Raw genomic sequence first — 25,406 nt, forward strand, 5'->3', positions numbered from 1 at the left:
CTCCCAGGGCCCTGATTCCCTAGCCTGTATCCTATGTCAGGTCAGAAGAAAGCTCTTTGTCTGAATACCAAACTTCAAGCTCCCTGTAAAAGTGCCTTCAGAGAAACATGATGTAACCACAGGCTCTCAGATTTCTTTCTTTTTTTAAATAGGAAGAAGAGAACATTTTGTATATTTTTAAAATATCTTTTCATATAACTTCTGTTCTTTTTTGCCTTCTCCTATCAACACTATTTGTAGAGACGTGGATGGACCTAGAGACTGTCATACAGAATGAAGTAAGTCAGAAACAAAAACAAATATCATATATTAAAGCACATATATATATGGGATCTAGAAAAATGGTATAGATGATCTTATTTGCAAAGCAGAAGTAGAGACACAGACACAGAGAAAAAATGTATGGATACCAAGGGGGGAAAGGGGGGGGTTCGGGGGGGTTGGGAGGAACTGGGAGATTGGGATGGACATATATACGCTACTGATACTAGCATAAAAAAGACAGCTAATAAGAACCAACTGTATGGCACAGGGAACTCTATTGAATGCTCTTTGGTGACCTAAATGCGAAGGAAATCCAAAAGAGAGGGGATGTATGTATGTGTATAGCTGATTCACACTGTTGCACAGTAAAAACTAATAGAACATTGTAAAGCAACTATACTCTAATAAAAAATAATAAAAATTTTATTTTATTGAAGTATAGTTATTTACAACGTTGTATTAATTTCTGCAAATACCCTCTTCATTACATGATGTGTGTCATTTGAACCCGTCTAAATAATTTACCTGACGTATCTTTTATTGTAAGACACCTGCAAAACTATAGGTAAGCAATTGAAACTAAAGTGGCTTCCCTGATGGCTCAAGTGGTAAAGATTGTACCTGCAGTGTAGGAGACACAGGAGATGGGGATTCAATCCTTGGGTTGGGAAGATACCCTGGTGGAGAAAATGGCAACCTACTCCAGTATTCTTGCCTGGAAAATCCCATGGACAGAGGAGCCGAGGGGGTTCCAGTCCATAGGGTCACCGCGTTCCAATCAATAGGGTCGCAAAGAGTTGGACATGACTGAGCACACACGAATAAGTAAAATGAAATAACTTCATCTGGCCTTTATCTGTTTTCTGTCCAACTGCAAAAAGCAATGGAGAAAAAGAAACTAACTGTGAGAAGGAATTCAAAACCACAGAGGTCCTATTCCCAGCAATCACTCTAAAGGTCTTGAAAGCAAGAGTGACCCCATCTTTCTCTTTTCCCCTGTAAATCAAGCATAGGGTGTGACAGCAGGGGCTTAGCTGGCTGGGAGGTGACTCCTCTCTGAGCTAGGATGTGTGTTATCCATCATGACTTTGGAGGTCTCCTGCCTGGGAGAAAGCTTTGGCGAGAGGGAGACCATTGTTTGCAAGAGACCGCAAATATGTTACTGTCTTTCTCTGGACCCTCACCCTGTCATTATTTGTCATCCCCTTGGTCCACCTAGGAGAGGCCACAGGGAAAGAAAATAATAATTATTTGGCCATAGCAGTGGATGCCAGACCGAGAAACCATCTTCTCCATAGGGAAGGATGGAGGGAAGGCAGGAGCGAGCTCTGGGAGCTGGAGCTAGAGCTAGAAAGACGTGGGATGTGGATTACGGTACACTGGCTCCATCACTTCACCCCCAGCTCCTGGCAGCTGCTGAGCTACACAGGGGTGTTCCAGGTAACACCCGCCTAATCTTGGCCCCAGCCCAGCAGCTCCCAGCTCTCCACCCTGCAGCATGTCCTCTCCTCTTGGGCCTACATTTCCCACATTTGTCAATTAAGGAGAATATCTGGACGATGCTCGGTCCCCCTAGTTTTATGTTCAAAGACCCTCCTGTTGAACAGTGCTGGCCTTGGGGTCTGTTTTCAGAGAAGGAATCAGCAACTGATGGCTCGCACGCCAGACCTGGTCCACCACCTGCTTTTGTATATCCTGTGAGCTAAGATGGTTTTATACTTTTAAATGTTTAGGGAAAAAACAGAAGATGAATATGTCATAATATGTGAAAATGATGTGTGCTGTGCTGTGCTTAGTTGCTCAGTCATGTCCGACTCTTCGCGACCCCATGGACTGTAGCCCACCAGGCTCCTCTGTCCAGGGGATTCTCCAAGCAAGAATGCCCTGCCCTCCTTCAGGAGATCTTCCTGAACCAGGGATCGAACCCAGGTCTCCTGCATTGTAGACAGATTCTTTACCATCTGAGCAACCAAGAAAGCCCAATAATACTGGAGTGGGTTGCCATGCCCTCCTCCAGGGGATCTTCCCAACTCGGGGATTGAACCCAGGTTTCCCACATTGCAGGCGGATTCTTTACTGTCTGTGCCACCAGAGAAGCCCAAGAATACTGGACTGGATAGCCTATCCCTTCTCCAGGGGATGTTCCTGACCCAGGAATCGAACCAGGGCCTCCTGCATTGCAGGCAGATTCTTTGCCACCTGAGCTACCAGGGAAGCAATTTTATATCATGTGAAAATGAATGAAACTCAAATGTCAGTGTCCACAGCCACAGTTTTGTCCTGTGCATGGTTCCTGGCTACTTCTGCGCTACAGGAGCCTAGTTGTATAGCTGCTGTGGAGACTGGATGGCCTACACAGCCTAAATAGTTACCCTCTGGCCCTTTGCAGAAGAAGTTTTTCCACCCTTGGTTTAGAAAAGGACAATGTCCTTCAGTGTCCACAGTCCATACCGAGTATACCTGCTGGACACAGTGCTTATATGATAAGGAGAGCCAGCCCTGCTCTTTGGGGAGCAGCGTGTTTCCCCCAGGGAAGTTCCCTTCACTCACATTGCTGTGCTCTTGTAAAACCCCACTTTGAAAGGCTGTTCCTTTGTGGGAGGTGTGGGTACCTAGCTAGGTCAGCAAGGAGAAACCCAGGATTAAGCGTGCGTGTGTGCTCAGTCACTTAAGTCATGTCCGACTCTGCGACCACATGGACTGCAGCCCACCAGGCTCCTCTGTCCACGGGATTCTCCAGGCAAGAGGACTGGAGTGGGTTGTCATGCCCTCCTCCAGGGGATCTTCCTGACCCAGGGATTGAACTCATGTCTCCTGCATCTTCTGCATCACAGGTGGATTCTTTACCACTGAGCCACCGGGGAAGCCCCCAGGATTAAGAGGACACGACAAATCCTCGAGGCTGCCCTGCCCACAATGTGAAGAATGATGGAGAACCAGAAGGGGTCCTCTGTGGACCATCTGGCTGAGGATGCATGCTGGGTCCAAAGGTCTGCTGGGGAAGGCTGGCATTCATCATGCCTTTTTCCCTCCAAATACTGAAAAGCAGAGGGGGCTACACAGCAGAGTACCAGGCAGCAAAGGGATTGTTTCTGTGTGTGGTTACAGAAAACACATACACACTCAGGCTGGGAAGAGTTTCTCTTAGAAAAAGCCTGGCCCTTTGGTTGCTTTTCATAGAAGGCACATCCCATGGGCCCGTCCCTTAGTACCCAGTGATAGAGAAGGTCTCCATGGGTGGGTACCTGAAGGGTGACGTTGAGGGGTTGGAAATGACACTCCAGGTCATCCAGTTGAATGAAGTTGGATGCGTCCACAGACTCGCCGTACACAAAGGAGGTTGGAGACATGATTCTGAAAGAGGAAAGCATGAAATCTGTCATCCCAATGCAGGGTCACCGCTATCCTAGGAGCTCAAACATTTGTCTCTATTGAATCTAGAGCTCAAACATCTGTCTCTATTGGATCTAGAACCTGGCTCCCCTCAGGGTCCCCCACCAAATGCTTCACTTCTGGAACTGCTCTTTCTCTCTCTTGTAAATGGACACAGCCAGACCTGTACTTTTTAAGCAGACATTCCCAGTAATGTCTGGTCATCTTAGGTCAAATCAGTAAGTTATGTATACAATGTACTAGGATTATACTTCTAAAATGAGAAGGAAGACCATGGTAGCTTTGATTTCAGTTTTTAAACTGGATTATAAAATCAGTGAAGTCGCTCAGTCGTGTCCGACTCTGCGAACCCATGGACTGTAGCCTACCACGCTCCTCCATCCATGGGATTTTCCAGGCAAGAGTACTGGAGTGGATTGCCATTTCCTTCTCCAGAGGACCTTCCTGACCCAGGGATTGAACCCGGGTCTCCTGCATTGTAGGCAGACGCTTTACCGTCTGAGCCACAAGGGCAGTCCTAGGATTATAAAATTACACGTTTTATTTTGTCATTTGAAAAACATTTTGTGAATTGAAAAAGATTATGACAATATAAGTGAATTATATGTTTGGCATTCTAAGCCCCACTCTGTAACAAATTAAAAAAATAAAGATTTTCAGACTACCAAAATTACTAGAAATTAGGTATTAAAAATTGAGTCCTTACACTAATAGCCTTTTTCTTTAGATTTCAAATGGCTGTGTAAGACGTGATGAAGAATTCCAGCTCAGTGTGTAGTGATGTTTTCAATTTTGTCTGTGTCAATAAACCCCAGGCTCATTTAAATTCCCAGAAAAATAATGGATTCTAGATGAGATTCTAGAAGTCGCTCGCTTGCCTAAACACAATATTGTAAGATTTTTGGTACCAAGTCTAAATAGATAGCAATTAACCTATTTTCAGCTTAAGTGTAGAAATTAGTTTATAAATGTAGTGAGCTGCCACCCAGGTCAAGAGTGGGTTCATTTAAATGAGTGCTATTTTATGTTCCTGGAAAGATCAGAGGTTGACTCATTTGTTTAACTGAGGGCTTCGTTGGGGGCTGTTAACACCTCACAAGGAGGCCTCCAGGGTCTGACAACAGGATCAAGAGAGCCCTGTTTTCTCTTTCATCCCCTAGGACAGGGCTTGGTCCATGGACATTCTCACTGTGCGTCTGAGGAGAAAGTAAATAAACTACATGGTTAAAAACAGAGCCATGAACAGAGGCAAATCTGTGTTGGTTTGCAAATATATTCCACCAATGCCTCATGTCTAAAGAACGTGATGAAAAACGCCAAGAGGCAGGAACGCCCACCGGAGACTCATTCCTGACACCCAGCAGAGCTGGGAGCTTTGCAGGCATGGCTCCTTCTGCAGCGTATTAACTTTTCTACTTGCGGCTAAGGCCAGGACCCAGGAGCACTTGAATACTGAAAAATGAGAGACTTTGAACCTCTAGAAAGTTCAGCTTGCCTGTGGGGCAAAGGTTCAACAGGTCCTCATTTGATCTAAACTAATTGTGCAAATCCTTTTTCCTCTATCGTGCTCTGTTTCTGAAGCCGGAAACAGGAACTGACTTCTCATTTTTCCAGGCCTGTGTTTTGGCTGAAAACCACCCAGGCTTGTTTTGGGTCCCTGCTGCCTGCAGCCCTGATTTCCAACAACGCCAGAGGCATTGAGCAGTTGTGGACTTCAGCCAGACAGTGTGCCCACTGTGACTGGCCCTGCCCACCTGCTCTGCAGGAGGATGGGAAACATGCAAAACCAAAGCTGACTAGAGGCTACTCAGAAAGCAGGCCCGCCTTCCCTGGGACGCATTGGCTGTAACCTCTGGCCCAGCAGCCTTTGGCTGAGATTTTAATCCCAAGAATGGAGCTGCCTGCTACCTTGTGGCACTCCGGAGCGGTGGGCGCTGGGAAGAGATGCATGTAAAGGTGTACAGAATGTTCGAAGGAATTGCGGCTTACACCTGTCATCACACTTCTTGTATAATCTACCAAGTGTGTGGGCAGCTGGGAAAGAGGAGAAAACAGGGAGGGAGGAGGGCGTGAGTCACTGTAGCTAAAGCTTCATCTTGCATTTCCAAGCCAGGCAGAAGTGGAAGTGGCAGGGCCACCGGCTCCTGGCCATACAAGCAAACACCAGAGAAGCACAGGGTTCTGCCCCAGGCAGCACTGTGTCCTGGCTACTCACCCCGTGATGGACGTGTCCACCTCGTGCATCAGCGGCACCGTCAGTGTGAGGACGTTGTTGTGAAGGGACTCTGAGCGCTCCACGTTGCCGCTGTGCAGGGAGAGAGGACGGGATGCCAGTCAGCACAGCCTGCCCGCGATGGGCCTCTCCCCTCCCAAAGAGGGACAGCTCTCTGTTCCGTACCTTTTTACCCTCAACTCTGTTTTTGGTCCCTGTATGGCATCACCGTGGGCACTCTATGGTTTCAGTTGTGTTCCCCACCCCATAAAGATGTGAGGGCCAGTAGTGTACAGGGAAGGTGACCCCAGGAGACAGCAGGGGGTAGACAGGAAGGCAGGCAGACAAGCAGGGCATGTGATCCAGGTCAGCCGGGCTCCATCTGACCAGGGAACTCCAGGAGGCAGCGTGGAGTACCCACCCTCATCTTCCAGCTGAAGCCATGGGAGCTGATCAATGACTCCTGAGACCTGCTGGGGGGTGGGGGTGGGGGATTAATTCCCTGGCATGTGACCTATGTGCACGGTGAGTGAGGTCTGGCTAGAGAAAGCCTCAGGCAGAAGGACAGGTGCTGGGAATGGGAACTGTCCAGTGTGTGTGTGGTAGAGGCGAGCTCTGAGAGGTTATGGGTGGGCACCAACAGCGTGTGCTGCTTCTGCAGGGCTTATTCCATGAATAATGGACAACCGAGGTTAGGGCACTGCAGCTGGGAAGACGTTTGCTTGTATTTAGCAGCTATTTCCCATCTAATGGCATCATCCATCATCCACGGACAACCAAGCCCAGGAGAGAGGCCCTGGGTAGCACCATCTCGATAAATACCACAGGAGCTCCTGCTATAGGACTTCTGGCTCAAACGGGTTCACATACAGGCCTCCTCCTCGGGGTGAGGAAAAACAGAAGGGGGAGGCTTGCAGGGTCATTCTGGAAAGGTGACCACAAGGTGGGTGATGGTGTTGAGGGCTACCATGTGCCAGGCACACCTCCAGCCATGACGGAGCTGGGTATTCAGAGTAACCCCAGAGAGAGGGGCTCACCCACTGCTGACAGGTAAGGAGCAGCTCAGACAGATTAGGTAATTTGCCCCAAGGACCCACAGCAACTGCTTTTCCACTGTGATGCCTTTTCCTGATGCCAGATTTGGGGGTTTGGGGGAGGGGAGAAGAGGACAAGAGAGAAGGCCCAGTTTCCCTTCATAGCTTTATGAGATTTCAAATATGAACTGTGATTATTATTGCAGAAAAGCAATCGCCTTGGAAAAAAGCACGGCTATTGGGAACACAGTGCTGAACCTGGCACCTACACTTGGTTCCACCTCATGGAATGAACACGGGGTCCCAGCTGAAAGCTAAGTTCACCCTCCAGGGGTGGAAGGCAGGACCTGCTGCTGAAGTTTGGACACAGCTCATCCGGACCACTTCCCACCACATCATCCCCCAAACTTGTGCAGAGTTCCTCTCCCCACCAGCAAGTGCTGAATGTAACCGTTTTTCAACAGACTCACAGCCCCTCTCCTCCTCTCTCCTATTGTTCTGAAACAATGGTGCTCTGTGACTCTGACCCCTGACTTCTCTTCTGTCTTCCGCAGATGAGGTGACATCCATCACGATTTGCAGAAGCAGCAGGATCAGGTGCCCATGCAGCCCCACTTCTCTGCCCTTCCTTTCCCAGGGGCACAATAAACGCTGTGCAATCTCTGCACAGGAAGGACCAGAGGCAACTCCTGAATGGGTGGGGGGATGGCAACACCTGGGCCTGCTCCCTGCCCCGACCCAGTGTCCTGCCAAGTCTGAGCCATCAGTTCCTGATGGAAGCGCCACCCTGTGCCCTGCCATTTGTCCAGCCACCTGTGGCTGCTGGCAGCTCTGGCCCAACAGTCTCATCTGTCATCGGGGGACCGCTCCAGACTGAGTGAGGTTGCAAAGTTGAGATAAAGAGGCTTAACATCAAAAGGCCCCCAGTTATTCTGCAAGCTCGTGACTTAGGATGCTTCCCAAAGTCTGCAGAGCCAGGCTGCCAGACAGAAGCTCTTGAGAAACTGTTTAGTCTCAACTTTCTGTCCTCCTAAATCCACAAGTAGGCAAGAGAGCTTCAAAGAATGGTGATGGGAAGAAAACGATGATTGGTATTTTAACTGTGGCTTTCAAGATAAGGAGCTTTAAGGATTGTTCTGTCACAGCAGGGAGTCCGGTGCTGTGGCTGCCCTCTGGGACAGTAAGATCAGATTTTCACCAAAGTCTGGAGTGTAATTGGTGCCTGAGACATTCAGCTGCAGGTTTAATAGGCAATATAGTTTCTTTAACAACTGCAATTCAAATAATTAGAAGATTCTGATTATTTAATTACTTAAGCTACCAATACTAGCTTGGCTAGGTGTTCAGTAATGCTATATAGAAATATTAATGTACATAAAAGGATCTTCTTGAATTTGTAAATTATAAGGGTTTTCTTACGTGCCCAGTACTGCATCTGTAAATAACAGGTGCTTAATAGATGTGTGTTGAGTGAAACTGTGCCCAGTACAGAGTTAGGGACTACACAGAGTAATCACTTGATGAGACTTAAAAAAAAATTCAATGCCCAGATCTCATCCCAGACAAATTAGATGAGGATCCCTGTAGGGAGGCTCCCAGGTGATCCCAGTGGGCACCTAGGATTAGAGCACCATTGGTCTATGGACATGGGACCAGGAGATGAAATTTTCACCCTGGTGTTGTTGCGTCCCTCCTTTGATACCTTAGATTAACCCTGAGTGGGACTGGGAGGTAGTTGGAGTTTCTTCTTTTTGACAAGGAACGTCTCTTTCATGTCATATTTCCTGCCCAAATGTTCCTTCTCAGGAATATCAGCTGCCTGAGCTGTTGAGAGACCCAGACAGCACATTGATGGGAGAGTTTTCTGTGGATCCCAGAAACAGCAGGAAAATGACAATTTTCAGGTTTTAACAGGCATCTGCTCCCCTTTACTAAATCCATCTTGCACTCTCTCACTCTGGGCAAGCTGTTGCACTGTATCACTCCCTTCCTCCAAAACTATCATTTTCTCCCCACTGCCGGAGGAAAGCAGTTGAGACTTCCCAGGCCCTGTGTGGCCCAGCCCAATCTCCTCTTTCAACGCCACCTTCCTTTTACTGCCCATGTATATTCTCCGCCCTTCCTCTAAGACGGTCAGGAATCTCCACCACAGTCCAGTGCCCACCCGCCACATGGGTGTGACAGAGCAGGCTGTGCCATGCACATCCTCACTTGGGCTTCTTCAGCCTGAAAACAGAGTCCTCTGTTCAAATGCCTCCACCCCAGTGAAGCCCTTCTGGATTCTATGGGAACAAAGAATGGGAACAAAGTCTACCTCCTCTGTGCTTTGCATGTATCTCTGTTAGATCACAACCATGAACGACATGACTGTGAAAATAGTGTGAATAAAAAATAATCGTGTCTTGCATAATTTCAAAGCTTGCAAGCCCAGCCAATTGTAATTAGAAATGCTATACTACTCCTGTGGCAGTAATACCCTGACGAACTGCACTGGAAAGTTGTGTAGGATTTGGGTGATTGCTGGGGTATATTTTAACATCCACTTTGGTTCTCATTTCCATCTGCTTTGCATAGCCTATTACAATATATAGAATATAATTAGCGTTTGTCCCACTAGTGCTGAACTAAAGGCCAGAAAGTCATCACCTCTGGAGTGAATGCTGGGTATGACAATACACGGTAAGGAGGGTCAAACAAACACTGTGATGTGCTGTGCTCTCATTTTTAGATGAAAGAACATTCTCTAAAATATTAAAGAAAATGCCCCCCCCCACATCCCAAAATTGGGAAAGTGGCATTAAAAGCAAAAATATGCTAGTGTGGTGGGAGATTGAGGGGCTCTGAAAATGTATGCTTCACAGTTGTTCCAAAGGGAAAATTAACCTTAATTCTGTGAGTTTTAAATAACATTGAGACTAGCAAGACCTCCAGCGAAAAAACAAAGCCCTACCAGTGCCTTTGCTGTCTGCTGTTGCCTTATACAGTATTTGTTGGGGCCTGACCTAAGCTTCCCAAACGCACAGAGACTTCAGGCTTTGGGGGCAAAGCCATTAATAGAAAGAGGCAAGATAGAACTGCGGGTGACGTTGAAAGATTCAGCACTTGGGAAGAATATTAGTCTAATCTTTGGGTAATTGATGTTTTAGTGAAAATTCAAGAACCACTCATGCTGGGGTGAGTATGACAGCATGTTAAAGTTCAAGTTTTGGCTGAGGTACAATAGATGCCAAAATTCAGAGGAAAGCACTAACTCAAGATTTACTACGTCTGGTGGCAAAAATCCAAGCTGTAACATCACGGATGTAACGGAGTTGGGAGAGGAGGATTCTTAGAGACAGATTTTGGAGAAAACGGTCCATAGTCAGGAGGGTGACTGCCTTTTAAGTCAAGTTTTAGGGACCCTCTTCAGGACAGTCAGACGCAGGCCCCAGAAACATAAGGGGAAGGGGCTGCTGGCTCTCCTCTCCTGACCCCACAAGATCGCCTGCCTTTCCAGGGACTGTCAGGGGTGAGACTCCTGAGTGGGATCTGAATGTGAGAGTCAGTGTGAGGTCACCTTTGGTCCTGGCCCTGGGTACAGTCTTGGCAGCAGGAGCTGAAGGCATCTCCAGCTGCTAGAGGCTGAGGTTGGAGGATGTAATGAGGGGGGAAGCACAGGTGAGCATCCCCAGTTGGGGGGTGGACAAGGGGAGGGTCTCCAAAGGAGAAGAGTCAACTCAAGACACCCAGACTGACTGCTCACAGCACTGCCTGTTTAGTAAAACCTTTCTTGTTTCCCTTTGACCTCTCACAACCCCGGCTGTGAGCCTGGAGGGCTCTCAGGAAAAGCAGGAGGGCCAGCAGAAGCACCACTGGAGGAAAGCTAGACAACCCACAGAAAGGCTACCCTCCTCCAGCCTTGCCTTGGGGAGGGGAGGAAGCCTTAAGTTGCAATCAAGTTTTGATTACTTCATGGGACAAGACACTTTGATTATGGATTAATGAATTATTTTGAGGCTTGAAGTGACTATAGGACTATTAACCAAGAGTGAGCTGTGAACCCATGGGACTGTCCTAGACTGTCTCCGAGAACCAGAAATGAACAACCCTTGCCAAGTGGGCTTAAAGAGAGTAGGGATGAAAATGAAGTTGCTTTACGCTTGCCAACGAGTGCACCGTACTCGATGGATGAATCATAATGCTGCCGTCTCCCTCTGAAATTTATGTTCATTTGTTCATGATCCAACCCCTGCAGCCAGCACACTGCTCCCCAAGAGCAGGGATTTTTACCAACTTTGGTCCCTGCTGTATCTCCCCTTGTCTGACACAGTGGCTAGTTGGAGTAAGTACTCGAAGGTTTTGTAGAATGAGGGGTGTTGCCTGCCCTGGGCTGTTCTGCATCTGCTTCCATCTCTGGACCAACCCCTTCTTGACGTGGTTTGAGATGGAAGACTCTCTCTCACTCATCCCTACTCCCTTTTCAGCTCCCACTTGGTGCTTTAAACTTGATGGACACGCACAGGGTTGAGAGGAGTGGTCCAGAGCTGCACTCCTTGCTTAATAACCAGGCACGGCGTATGGGGGTCAGATGCCCAGCTGAGCTGGTGCCTGTTATCCTGCATGACGGGGCTCGTGTACAGAGTCTGGGAGATGACCTTCTCTCTTAAGTCAGAATGTGGGACCAGGAGCTCCTTCTCGGTGCTCGAGGGTGCTGTCCTCCTTGGAGGAAGGCCCGGGTTGCGCACCTTCATTTCAGAGATGACCGTGTGGTTGGGGGAGGAGCCTGAGTTTCACAAAGCTCAGTCCATTGCCTTGCTCTGCACCCCAGATCCTGTGGGCCTCCAGGCCCGGCTGCATGCTAACCTGTGGCTGCGTGACTGCCTTGGCCTGGTTGACTTGTAGCCACTGGTTTTGTGGTCTGCTCACCAGTGTCTGGCCTTCCATTTTCCCAGCCTCCCTTAGTCATGAGATTCCTGATCTTGTTATCTCACCACCTTTCTTTTCTGTGCATTTTGCCTGATCTTGCCCTTCTGAGTGTTTGGTTCAGATCTCCAGACCACCTCTGGGTTGGACCTAGGCCTCTTGGCATGACATTTTGGCTTGAAGATTAAGGCAACTAGAGAAAAAACATGATAATTGAATGCCTGATCCTTATTCAGACTCTGGACCAGTATAATAATGGCTACACAGTCATTCTTGGGATAATTAGAAAGTGGGCTAGAGATTAGATAACAGCCTTGCGTCAGAGTTACAGCTCCTGAATTTAATAACTCTACCAGGGTTATTTAAGAGAATGGCCTCATTCTTAGGAAGTACACGTGAAAGTACTCATGGGTAAAGAGGCATGATGTCTGCAACTTACTTTCAGATGATTAAGGGGAAAAAAACCATACACAGAAAGAGAATAACAAAATAAAAGAGGCAGAGTGTCCAGCCTGAGTGAATCTGTAGAAAGGGTGTATGGGAATTCCTTGTACTATCCTTCACAACATTTATGTTAAGTTTAAAATCATTTCTAAATTAAAATTCAAGTAAAAAGGTTGCCTATCCAATCTATACAATCAAAGCTTGTGTCTCCCTATTCATCCACCTAAATACTTCTCCTTCCATCCCAGTCAAGCCCTACTCAGACGGTAGGTGCTTCGAGGCAAGTGTGGACTCTGGCTTGTGTGGGCAGTTTATTAGCCTAAAGCCCCTCCCAGGCACCCCTGGCCACACTGGGTGTGTGTGAGAGAGGCAGGAGCGCAGCCCCGAGGGAAGACATCACTACTGCACAGTCCCCTTCTCTATCTGTCCACTTGGTTCCTAGGACAAGCTCTCTCTTGAGGACCATCTTTTGGGGACTCCACCAACAGGCTTGGCCGGGACCTCAGGCTGCAGGTGCCCTGTCCCTGCATCAAGGGATGCTAGAGCACAATGACCACATACCACGAGAAGTGACTGACCACAGCGCACCCACAGAGGACATCCGTGAATGGTTCCAAACACATGAGTTTGGGCTGGAATCCTGACCTCTCCGGGCCAGTCTCTCCTCAGTTGTAAAATTGTTACCTCTGACTGGACGATCCCCAGTTTTTCCCAGCTCCGTCTGACCTGGTGTCTGCACAAGCAGAAGGAGACAAGCACCATCCCTAAGAGACCCAATTCCATGCAGTCATTTGGGGCTTTATCACTGAGCTGTTCCTTCCTCCTCAGAGTCTGTTCAGGCAAAATCATCAAAGCATGACCAGGGCATGACCTTGCTTGGTCCCATAAATCTCTCATCTTAGAAAAAAATTTTAAATCCCTCTTACCTCTGAGCTGTAACGATGAAGCTAAGAACTTCCTCTTCCCCAGACAGGTGGCTTGTATCAAAGATCACGCTGAATTCATACTGTGGGAAAAGAAAGGGACATTTGGCGCTAGCCAGCATTCCAAACTTAAATGCTACAGTCTTCTGCAGTTTATGACCTCTGGATGCTCATTTGCACGATAAGCTTTATGGTTTATGCATCTCTTTCTGATGGTTGGGCCAGAGATACAACTTTAGCAATAAAAACCAGCCCAGAGCCCACTCTGGCGAGAGGCATGTTGTCTTTTTTAGCAACTGAGGTTCTCGTTAGGAAGCAATATGCTTGAACTCTTAAACCAGGACTTCCTAAATTTCACTCACACACCATCATCCCAATTTTTGCCACATCTGCTTATCATATCACCTGTGATAAGTACTTTGTATTTTTACTGCCTCACTCTTTCTATTTAAAGACTATTTTAAAGAGAAGAATGTATATCACTATCACAGATGGGAATCCAGGATCACTTGCCATAAAGAGGAGGTCATCATAAAAAGAAATAATGAAAACAAAGTGATGTTGAATTCTGTTGCCTGCTGAAGGCTCTGAGCCTCAGGTCTGCTCTGGTTTGATAAAAGGGAGATAAACAAGTGATAGAGACATTGCAGCGCTACTGGAGACTTCCACCTGCAAAAGGTTAGGATAGAAAGAGCATTGAACAGGTAGTAGCTTTCTCACTGTCAGTCAATGCTGTTTAGCGCTGTGTCCACACATCACCTAAAAGCATCTCAGGTGCTGCCAGTAGTGACCATCCTCTGATTTGGGGAGCACCTTCTCAAGCAAATGGTTTTCACTGTATTCACATCAGGCAGGTGTGGGAATAGGGGAGGACTGCTTGGGTGGGGCTTATAGAGCCAGGCTCCACCACAAACTGACTGTGTGACCTTGGCCAGATACTTGATCTCTGCATTTCAATAAAAAAGAAGAGGGTGGACAAAATGATCCTTAAATTCCATCAAGTTTTGGGAGTCTCAGTTCAGTTCAGTCACTCAGTCGTGTCCGACTCTTTGCAACCCCATGAATCGCACATAGCACGCCAGGCCTCCCTGTCCATCACCAACTCCTGGAGTTCACTCAAACTCACGTCCATCGAGTCAGTGATGCCATCCAGCCATCTCATCCTCTGTTGTTCCCTTCTCCTCCTGCCCCCAATCCCTCCCAGCATCAGGGTCTTTTCCAATGAGTCAACTCTTCGCATGAGGTGGCCAAAGTATTGGAGTTTCAGCTTCAGCATGACTTATTTAATATATAAATATTTGGGTTCCTTTATGAAGAATTCTAGGCAATGGTCTAAATCTGCAATGCTAGATTCTACTGAACTGACCGCTACCTGAAAGTAATGAATGTTGGACCACAACCAGAGTGGACACTGGACATCCCTTTCTAGACTTTCTGTTGTGGTGAGACCTGTCAGCTTACAGTGAGGGTGGGGAGTGGAGACAGAACAGGAAACAGAGCTGGAAAACACAAATGATGGGAAAGTCAGGGGTCTTGTCTCAGCAAAGAGTTTGACCCAGCAGGAGATCTGAATTAAACGCTCTAACGATCAAAGTAAGGTGAAAAGCAAAAGATGTGGGCATGAGGCCAACGAGAGCCAGCAGCCTGAGAGAGCAGAAAGTCAGGAACCAGGCAGGCTGGTCGTGACAGACTGAAATATATGGCCAGCAAAGTAAGCAGATAATGTGGTCATGAGGCTTAGCAGATGGTCGGAAGTCAGACAACTCACAGGTCTAAGGGAAAGGGAAGGACAAGCCAAGCTGTGGATAGAGGGAGCCCCATCCCTGCGGGGTTGCTTCTTGGGCTTTCTCCAAGGACTCACCCCCAGACCTCCTGCCTCCAGGTTCAGCCTTGCTACAGGTGTTCACTTCTATATGTGGGAGGAAGGTAGTGACATTACCAAGTTGGAAAAAAAAGTCCAACATTCAACATCCATTCTTCTGTTGGCTCAATGACTATTTTGAGAGCTATTGAATTCTAATGAAATTTAGGCCCCAGAAGTCAGGGGCCTTTTCTTGTATTCATTTATTCACCTTTTTTTTTTTTCATGGGAAGTGATCGATCCTGGATCCATCTATGAAATTGTTATTGCTTAGTGGCTAAGTTGTGTTCAACTCTTTTGAGACCCCACAGACTGTAGCCCACCAGGCTCTTTTGTCCATGGAATTCTCTAGGACAGAATACTAGAGTGGTTTGCCATTTCCTTCTCCAGGGGATCTTCCCAACCCAGGGATCAAATCCACACATCCTGTGTCTCCTGCATTGGCAGGCAGATTCTGTACCACTGAGCCACCAGGGAAGCATCTGCGATATCCTTTCAAAGTATCTTTAAAACTAGCAAGATGCACCCTAGGTTTGGGATGGAGGCTGAATTTTACAACAAGATGGCTACTTTTAAAGTGTTTCAATTAAGTCTGTTTCCTGTTGCTCAAAAGATTTCAATTACATTTTTGTGTGTCGGGGGGCATATATTTTACTATAGACAATGATGCCTAGGGCTCAGGGTCCTTCTCCTACATCTTAACCCTACCCGGGATCTCATGGGACTTGACCCGAATTCTGCCAGGTGTTTCTAAGCCACCTCTTGAGGTTTCCCTTCTCCTGGGATGAATGTGAACAGAATGAGGATCAGAGCCAGAAAAGGGCTGAGGAATCACAGAGCTAACAACCACTGTAGATTGGAGTGGGTACATTCAACGAGACTGAGGGGTTCAAGAGATTTGCTAAGAAATGAGCAAACCTTCCTACAAGAATGTTCTAACAACTGGTTTGTAAAACAGCTAGTATACATTAGGAACGAAAAGCCTTAGATATTAAAATGACCCAATTTCATGATATAGGCAGGAGAAAAGGATTAAATTTTCTTTTTTAAGTGGAGGAAAAAGGTGGACAAAGGAACACAAAATTTCCTTCAAATCATAGCAGGGAAAACAGCCTCCATTTTAAAAGGCAGATCTGCCTGGTCTTTTAGGGTCTAGTTTTGCCTCCAAAAATCACATCTTCTACATGTTTGCACCTTTTTAAAATGATGCCACATACTAGAATGCTCCATGAATCTCCAAATCAGCTAAACCATATTATTGTTTGAGCTTAGAAAATTTAGCTCCTTATAAATGCCAAAATGACTGTAATTTCTTGAATTCTTCTGAATAAACGATTGTGTATGTTTTAAGAATTTTAAGAGGTCTCTTCAAAAAAATTTGTGAGTGCCCAGAGGAGTGGCAGCCCGGACTATAGATCACTAGCCAGGACCACATCTTCTCCTAAGTGGTCTCAGGAACTCAAAGTGGCATGCGATGTCCCAGAAAAAATATGTCAGGCCAACCAGATGGTGCTCGACAACATACAAAGGCCATTGTGTGTGTCTCACATTTGAGGTATGTCATGTGGACCAAGGGGAAAGACCACATGTCCACGGCTAACCTGGAGTAGACTTAGCGATGGTCATTGATGTGGCTGGCTGTGCCCAGGCAGGACTTGGCTGGCCACTCCGGTTGCTGTGGGAGGCAGGGGTCGTGGAGGAAACCTCAGGGAGGCAGTTGGCAGAGTCAGTGGCTGATGGGATGGGCTGGAGACTGCTGCCAAGGAAGTGTCCGGTCCCTGTCCCTTACCTTTGACTTTGACCTCATGAAAGGAAATCCCACACTGCATTTGAGGAAGTCCAATTCTAGCAGTTCACAGGAAATGCCCATTTCCTCCTGAAAGACAAAAAGCATCAACAGATGGGCTGGATGCATCAAGACAGGTGTGTGGAAGGAGCCCCAGGGAGGCAAATCCAGACTTTAGCAGACATGGTTCTTCTTTTGGAAAGTTCTCAGACAACGGTCACTGTTGGTTGGCTGCACTGGAATGAGGAACCCCTGCCAGGCCAAGTCCCTGGTCCTCCTCTGACTGCACACCTCCCCACTCCTTTGCCAGAGGTTCCCTGGGAAGACAAGCACAGAGGACAAAACCACTCTTCATTCTTAACCAACCCTTTGGTTCTGAACCCTGATGTTCTCCCAGTGAAATGGGCCAGGCCATTTGTGAGCTGGATGTCTCCTTGCTGCTGCTGCTGCTGCTGCTGCTGCTAAGCCGCTTCAGTCATGTCCGACTCTGTGCGACCCCAGAGACAGCAGCCCACCAGGCTTCCCCGTCCCTGGGATTCTCCAGGCAAGAACACTGGAGTGGGTTGCCATTTCCTTCTCCAATGCATGAAAGTGAAAAGTGAAAGTGAAGTCGCTCAGTCGTGTCCGACTCTAGCAACCCCATGGACTGCAGCCCACCAGGCTCCTTCATCCACGGGATTTTCCAGGCAAAAGTACTGGAGTGGGGTGCCATTGCCTTCTCTGGGATGTCTCCTTAGGTTTGGATTAAAAGGCATCCAAGTCACCTTCCTGACCCCTTTCTCCTATACCCACACCCTAATCCTGCCTCTCAAGATCTTAGCTGAGGAAAGACAAATGCTAAGAAAATCACACCAGGGAAAACACAGGGATTCTTTTCACAGTCTGAATCAGTGAGGGCTGAGCTGCCTCCCCAGCAAGCCTTGCCAGAGTTGGGGCTGGGAGGGAGTTCAAGGGCAAGGAGGGAGTTCGAAGAGTAGCCAGCCTGGGCTGGACTCTACAGACTGAGGCACGAGGAAACCAGGAGAGGCGCTGTGGAGAGCTGCCATCTTTCCATCTGGACACATGGTTTACAACCAAGGTCAAAGGAAAGCAGGAGGCTCTTCATAACCCATAGAGCTTCTCTGAGTCACTGAGGCCTAATCAAGACTTCTGAGGGGACACAGAATGTTTGCAGATTTTGGAAAAGGAGAAGGCACAGGATAAAACTAGCACTGGCTGAATGTCTAGAAACTGGGGCACTGGAGTTCAATGAGGCTATGTGACTTCCCCAAGGTCATTTAGGCTGACTCTAAAACCTGTCTCCTTCCCCTTTGAAAGCCCTGAGTTTCTAGAAGGAATGAGCACAGCCAACACCACAATGGCACCAAAAGGAACCAACTTGTGTGGACTCTTGCTCTGAAATGCCACCCATGCTTCCTCCTCCCATTGCCAAGAACAGCACCTTTCAGCTCAGACCAAGATTCCCAGGCAGATGGGTGAAATAAAAATTTTCACTGTATGTCCAGTGAGGAAAAAAAAATGTGAGCACTTACCATAAAATACCTACTTAGTTACAGGTTACACAGCATATGATTATACTAATGTATTACGAAGATTATCAAACAAAAAAGTGGAAATGAAAAAAAAATAACTCATCTGTGAGGTTAGAAGTCAAGATAGCAATTGGGAGGCAGTAAGTGGAAGGTAATAAGTGCTCCCCTTGTAGCTCAGTCAGTAAAGAATCTGCCTGCAGTGCAGGAGACCCGGGTTCGATCCCTGGGTTGGGAAGATCCCCTGAGGAAGGAAATGGCAACCCACTCCAGTATCCTTGCCTGGAAAATCTCATGGACAGAGGAGCCTGGTGGGCTGCAATCCATGGGGTCGCAAAGAGTTGGGCATGACTGAGTGACTAACACTAAGTGGAAGGGAGTTCTTGAGGTGCTGGGGTTTGTTCATTATGAAAAGTCGCTTAATGATTTATGTACTTTTGTCCATTTTCTAAATATCAATAAAACTTTTATTTATAAAATAGCAACAAAACAACCCAAAATAAAAGGAAGCAAAAGATGGGAGATATATAAATGCAAAAGGAAACTACAGCTTATCTTTCAGTATCCGGTGGTCTAGATATCCAATGGGGATAACTGACCTCAGTGACTTTAAAGTTTTCTGATGGTTCTCCGTGTCCTTAGTCAGCATCTCTCATGCAGTGGGCTTGGGCCCTCCTGCGTTAGAACTGGTTTGGGAGCATTCTTTAAACATACAGATTTGTGGGCCACACCCAGTGGTCTGAGTAGATAACTGAGTAGACTCTGAGATTGTGGGGCCTGAGATAAGCACTTTCAATACAGGTTAGGTGATACAGTAAGCGTTCTGCTCCACAATGATTTGGCAGCCATTGCTATGAGTTCCCCGTTCTCTGGTCCATTCTACAGGCTGCTTAAGGAATCTTCTTAAAATGCCTTTCTCTATTGTGAACAGAATAAAGCTCAAAATCTGAACTCTGGCCTCCATTTGGCCCCTACCTTTCTGAGTACATACATCACTGTTCTACAAATACCCTTTTCTTGGTATCATTTTCACACCTTTTGTCTCAGGTGTTTCCACTATCAGGAACACCTTTCCTCAGCTATTCCTCCATGGTTTTCTTCTCCCATCTTGCCCCAACACTAATGGGTGATAAGTTGGCATATATAATATGGACATGGAACAGGATTTGGAATGGACCCCAAGCATGGACTCCCATGATCAGCACTGAAGATACAGGTCTGAATTACTCTGGAACAGACGAGCCCTACATTTACTTGGCTTTGATCTAAGACTGCTTCTGATTACCTGAGAGTTGCTGAACTACCTTATTTTTGTTAATTCCAAAGATGCAAGAAAATAACATTAGTCCAGGATTTACTGCCTTATTCCAAGTCTCTCTTCCACCTACTCAGTCTAACAGAAATGAAAATTCCAGTTGGATACTGAGGTGGAGAATAAGCAAAAAGAGCGAAAACCAAAGACTTCTGTAGGAAGGAGAGTGCTCAGCATATAGTCATGACTCAAACACTCTTGGATGGTGTCACAGGGAGGAATGTCATGGATCACCCTTCTGTGCCTGCCAGCACCAGCCCAGCCCTCCCGTGGCTATGTAAGTCCTCCTGACTGAAAGGTTTTAATTCTGTTCTCCACTCTCCACTGCAGCAATTAGGGAAAGAGCCTCCTCTTCCCCCTCCCACCCTCAGAGCATGGGCTTCTACATGTAGATGGTGCAGGTACTGCACCCAGAACCCCTTTACTGGATGGCTTCCAGTCCCTGGTTGAATGGGAACTGCTTTGTCTGAGAGGTTATAACATCCTTCCTCTGCAGCCTATGATTGACAGGGGTGCAGAAGGCCACCCCTTTGCCTCAAGGTGAGACCAGCTGTGCTGTGAGATTCATATTCCAGAGCCCTGCGGGAACAGGCTGAGAGCACATCCCTGTTTGCCCGTGTCCTCTGCCCTAGGCTGCTCCCTTATTCCTCTTCTCCCAAGAGCATTTCTGTACTAAATCACTTGCACAGGAATCCCCATCTCAGGTTCTGCTTCAGCGAACCGGACCTCAAACAATACTCTTTACAGATGAGGCTGCTGGTACCAAGAGCTTCTGGAAAGTGCTAGGCATCTGTTCCCAGGTGGGGAGAGGCAACAGAAGGGGAACCCCCACATGCTAATGAATGTTGTTCAAATTCATACCAATCAAAGGAAGACTTTCCAACTGCAGGTTATATAGCTGCCCCGATTAGGGAAGCATTTCACTTTAAAGCCCATCAGCACCTCCTTTGCTCTGGTTTTATCCAGAGCAGGCTGGGCCATGAACTTAAAAAACAGGGTCATTATGGAGCCAGGTACCAGACCCGCCCCCCCACCCCCAGTCCCTTCCCTGTAGTCAGGCAGGTACCCTGCAGGCACAAGAAGTCTCAGGGAAATTTAAAAAATGTATTTGGGATGATATGGCTAAATTAAGCCTGGTTTCAGACAGCATCAAGAATAGTGATCTAGTTGGGGAGAGAATGCTTATTACCTCTGCCCAGGAGGTACATGATGAGATTCTAGGGACCACACTTCTCCTTGGCTCTGACTCTTTTCATGCCCCAACCATTGCTCACATTTGAGAACTTCACCTTCAGCACTATTGCAAGACTTATGATGAAGAGCTCTCAGCTAATGAGGAATGTGGACCAGGGAACTGTCTACCCTTTGTCCCTGATTGCCAGACAGTGTAGAATCTGATTACTCAATTCAAATGCACTGAAATCTACTGAACCCTTGTTGCAAAGCTGCAGGCTTTCATGAAATCAACTAAAGTGATGCACAGAAACTGCTCAAACCACTTAAAAGTCTCTGATCTATCTGGATCTGATGTAGTTACTTAACAGTTAAAGAAGTAAAAATTATCCTTGGATGATAACACTTTAAGATATTTCAGAAGATAAGGATTTAAAATGAAAAGATCAAGAGAAGCCTTTGGGGAAAATATACTATCATAAAAACAACCTTTTTGTGATTGTCCTCAAAAAAACAAAAAACAAAAAACTGGCAAAATAGGAAGTAAAGAATGTTACCTTATGATATAACAGGAATAGTTATATCCAAAAGCTCCCTATCTAGGGACTCCCCTGGTGGTCCAGTGGCTAAAAGACCCCACGCTCCCAATGCAGGGGCCTGGGTTCAACCCCTGGTCAGAGAACTAGATCCCACATGCCGCAACTAAGACGTGGCACAGCCAAATAAATAAATATTTTAAAACAAAAAACAAAAGCTGCCTACCCAGCACTCGGTTACTTCTTCTGTTTCAGAAATTAATGCATTTCTATTTTAAAGATGCTAATAAAGCAAATAAGCCTTTGCCTTGGGTCTAAGAAATCTTTGACCATTGTAATTAACCCTGTTACAAGAGCTGTTAAGTGTAGAATAACATAAACTTATTTTCACAATCTTCAGTTTTATCTTTCAAGGAAAATCTCAATCAAAACTTAAAAATTTTTACTATCAAGTTTTGGACCCTATTTTAAGAAGATTCACAAAACTAGTCTTTTTCCTAGTCCCCACTTTTCGTTGGCTTGCAGGGACACCCAATCCCATAAAATGCTATCAAGGTTTCTCCCTGGAGATCGATTCAGTTTACATTTTTCTTTTTCTTTTTTAATAAGACCCATTACTCTCAGGGTCAGAGAAACATCAATTAGTATTTTTTTAGAACACGAGATAAACGCACACTCAGTTTGTGAACGTTTGTTTCTGTGTTCTCAGGACTGGGCACTCCGTAGTTTCTGAGTTTGCACTTAATACGTGAACAGGCCTTGGCTCCTCAGGGATTCAGATGAAGGGGCTGCAAGAGGTAGCTTATTTGCTGGTCTGCCTGGCATGGGAGATGCTTGTCTTGGCAAAAACCCTCTCTTTTCCAGACATACCTCGGCCGCCCTGGCCCCCGGGAGCTTGGCCAGTGGAGCCAGGCTCCAGCCCTGCTTGTAATGTGCGGGGTGGTTGGCAGGAAGAATCAGATCATGAAGTTAGTGAGCCTCCTTGGCCTTCAGGCTCCTTTTTCCCAATCACACAGGATTTGACTTTATTCTGGAGCCTCAGTTTTCTCTGACCACCAACACAGTGCCCTGTGCGAGTAGTAAATCCGCAAATCTGGTCAGGGCTTATGCTGGGCGCCAGGGCGGGTGTGAAGTTTAACTTCCCATTTGCCACTTTCTTGTGGGATTGTCAAACTGAGATGACCCTTCCTGTTCTATGACTGAAGTTTGGTGTTCTTCTGAGACCTCTTTCCCGTCTTCCAGACACATGAGGTGTGACCCCATGTGAGCTGGTAAGCTCTGTGTTAACTCAGTTAACAGAGAATTCAGGTGAATTTTGAAAGCACTTGATCCCAAATTCTCTGAGAATTCAAAGGTGAGAAGGGGTTCTCAATAACCTGGCCCAGTGAGTTAATAGAAAGAGTTTATTCCCAGGAAATACTCTATTGGCTCAACTCAGGGATGAGTCAGCCTGAGCCTCACCAGAAAAAACAGTGCTATTCCCAGAGGGAAATCCTCTGGGACAGGGCCCATGGAATTCCTCCCATACAGCACCTGGACTTGCAGCATAGAAAATGCACAGGCTTTGGCATCAGTGTCCCAATTTTGATGACTGGCTCAGATACGTAACAGCTGTGTGTTGTCAGGCAAATGAGCTAGCCTTTCTACAAGCTTCTACTTTCTCACCTGTGAAGTGAAGCCTTAGCACAGGCCTTATAGGACTGGGGGCTCAGATGGTAAAGCGTCTGCCTGCAATGCAGGAGACCCGGAACCCACTCCAGTTTTCTTGCCTGGGAAATCCCATGGACGGAGGAGCCCGGTGGGCTTCCTCCTGGAGTCCATGGGGTTGCAGAGAGTTGGACACGACCGAGCGACTTCACTGTGGCCTAGGCTATGGGACTGGTGCTGGCCTGCCAGTGCTATGGTCGTGAAGACGGAGTTCACAGACGGCCCACCTCAGAACTAGCTTGTTACATGCCAGGCAGCTCCTCTTATGCCCATGTTACAAGGAGGAAACTGGAACACAGAGAAGTTACAGCGCGTGCCCAGGCTTTCCTAGCTGCCAATGTAAGAATGGGCCAGAGGGGACCCTAGGTGGGGGATACCAAGCAAGGCACAGACAAGGGCCCTCTCCTCCTTCCCCTGAAGAACCCGCAGAAACTAAGCCTGAGCAGGTGGGGAGTACAAACGCAATAAGCCAAGCGTGGCCTTTAAGGAACCTGAAGCACACAGGATGCCAGGACATATGCCAGTCATGGCTGATGGCCTGGCAAGGCTGGGGCAGTGGTTACAGGCCTCCTGCCGGATGGGGTTTGGCAACTAACAGCCTGAGAGAACAGAGGTGATTACCCACACACGTGGGGGTTTTGGAGGAACGGGCCAAGGCAACTACTACAAAGCAAGTCCGTTTTAAAAATTTGTCTAAACCCCTGTTTGGAAGCGACGGCCCAGACTATCCTGGGTTTGTTCTTTCCAAGCTTAAAAAAATTGAAGCAAGCAGGAGCTAAAGTCAAAACAAATGTTTGAGACAGATGAACCACATAACTGTTAAAGCCAAATGCCCCTGGGAAGCTAAGGAGTATTGAATTTGGAGCGCACACTTTGAATAAACCCCGTCCCCATCACAGGCGGTGGGAAGTCAGCTGTCCCAGGAGGAGCAATTTTCTGATCAAAGTGGAGACAGAGGAGGCTCCTCCCAAACAGTCCTCTTGGCCCTTAGGATGCTTTAAAACAAGTAAAAATATTCTTGCATTAAAAAAAGAATACAAATTAGAAATGACTTGAATAAGCTGTCTTATTCCTGTAACATGCCCCTCCTGTGCATTACACTAACTCTGAAGAGCAAATCTTTTTATTTTCCAAGATAACGACAAACCAGAACACCTTCCCAAATGCTGATGCCTTCCCCTTTTGGGGATGATGGGAAAACAAACAAGAATCTAAACAAACAAATAGATAAATCTAACAGCTCTAATTGAAAAGCCCAAAGTGAACAGACCAGAAATATGTGTCTTCTAAGGTTTAAGAAGTAATCAAAGTATTTGATTTTCATCCAGGAAGTTTTTCTTTCTGTTAAACAGAGACAAGTAACTTTTTCTTAAGAGTTTCAAAAATTTGTTTCTATTCCTAGATTTTTTAAAAAGGTATTTCCCAGAGCCTACAAATTCTTGATCAACATACTAAGAATTCAAAGTTCAATTCCATCTCATAAATCAAATTATTTTGATTTTCTATCAATCTTTTCCTTTGCCCCACAGGCTGGTTGAAAACTCTACAAGGTGGCAACCTCTCCTGAAATTATGGGGAAGGGTTTAACATCATGGCATAAAAACAATTTATGAGTGGTATTCGCGTGAAAAGGTTTTGTAGGAGTCAAATATATGGTGGGTACTTATTGAAAGCCCGGCCAGGAATCTTGGTATTAGGGACATACTTAGAGTGGAGAGTTCCATCCCACCTACCAGTGCGCCTACACTCCTGTGGGCTCAGAACTCATTTGAGAAGGACCTTGCTCCAAGGGCCTTGCTACTCAAAGTGTGGTCCTTGGACCAGCAGCATCAGCATTACGTGGGAGCTTGTTAGAAATGAAGTTTCGATGAACATTGGGGTACACGTGTCTCTTTCAGTTCTGGTTTCCTTGGTGTGTATGCCCAGTAGTGGGATTGCTGGGTCATATGGCAGTTCTATTTCCAGTTTTTTAAGGAATCTCCACACTGTTCTCCATAGTGGCTGTACTAGTTTGCATTCCCACCAACAGTGTAAGAGGGTTCCCTTTTCTCCACACCCTCTCCAGCATTTATTGCTTGTAGACTTTTGGATCGCAGCCATTCTGACTGGTGTGAAATGGTACCTCATTGTGGTTTTGATTTGCATCTCTCTGATAATGAGTGATGTTGAGCATCTTTTCTTGTGTTTGTTAGCCATCTGTATGTCTTCTTTGGAGAAATGTCTATTTAGTTCTTTGGCCCATTTTTTGATTGGGTCGTTTATTTTTCTGGAATTGAGCTGCAGGAGTTGCTTGTATATTTTTGAGATTAGTTGTTTGTCAGTTGCTTCAT

General features: G+C 46.7%; 1 protein-coding gene across 1 annotated transcript in view; it reads right to left on the reverse strand.

The window, feature by feature from the left end:
* Positions 1–25,406, reverse strand: part of ITGA9 (integrin subunit alpha 9) — a 363,244-nt gene that overhangs the window by 72,378 nt on the left and 265,460 nt on the right. Inside the window, exons 19-22 of the mRNA XM_027523417.1 lie at positions 16,823–16,909; positions 13,176–13,255; positions 5,873–5,962; positions 3,510–3,618 (exon numbers count right to left, since the gene is read on the reverse strand). Coding sequence (XP_027379218.1) covers positions 3,510–3,618; positions 5,873–5,962; positions 13,176–13,255; positions 16,823–16,909 — 366 coding nt within the window. The remainder of the gene's footprint in view (positions 1–3,509; positions 3,619–5,872; positions 5,963–13,175; positions 13,256–16,822; positions 16,910–25,406) is intronic.

This window comes from Bos indicus x Bos taurus, chromosome 22 (assembly GCF_003369695.1).
Source record: "Bos indicus x Bos taurus breed Angus x Brahman F1 hybrid chromosome 22, Bos_hybrid_MaternalHap_v2.0, whole genome shotgun sequence".
In the NCBI taxonomy this organism is placed as follows: domain Eukaryota; kingdom Metazoa; phylum Chordata; class Mammalia; order Artiodactyla; family Bovidae; genus Bos; species Bos indicus x Bos taurus.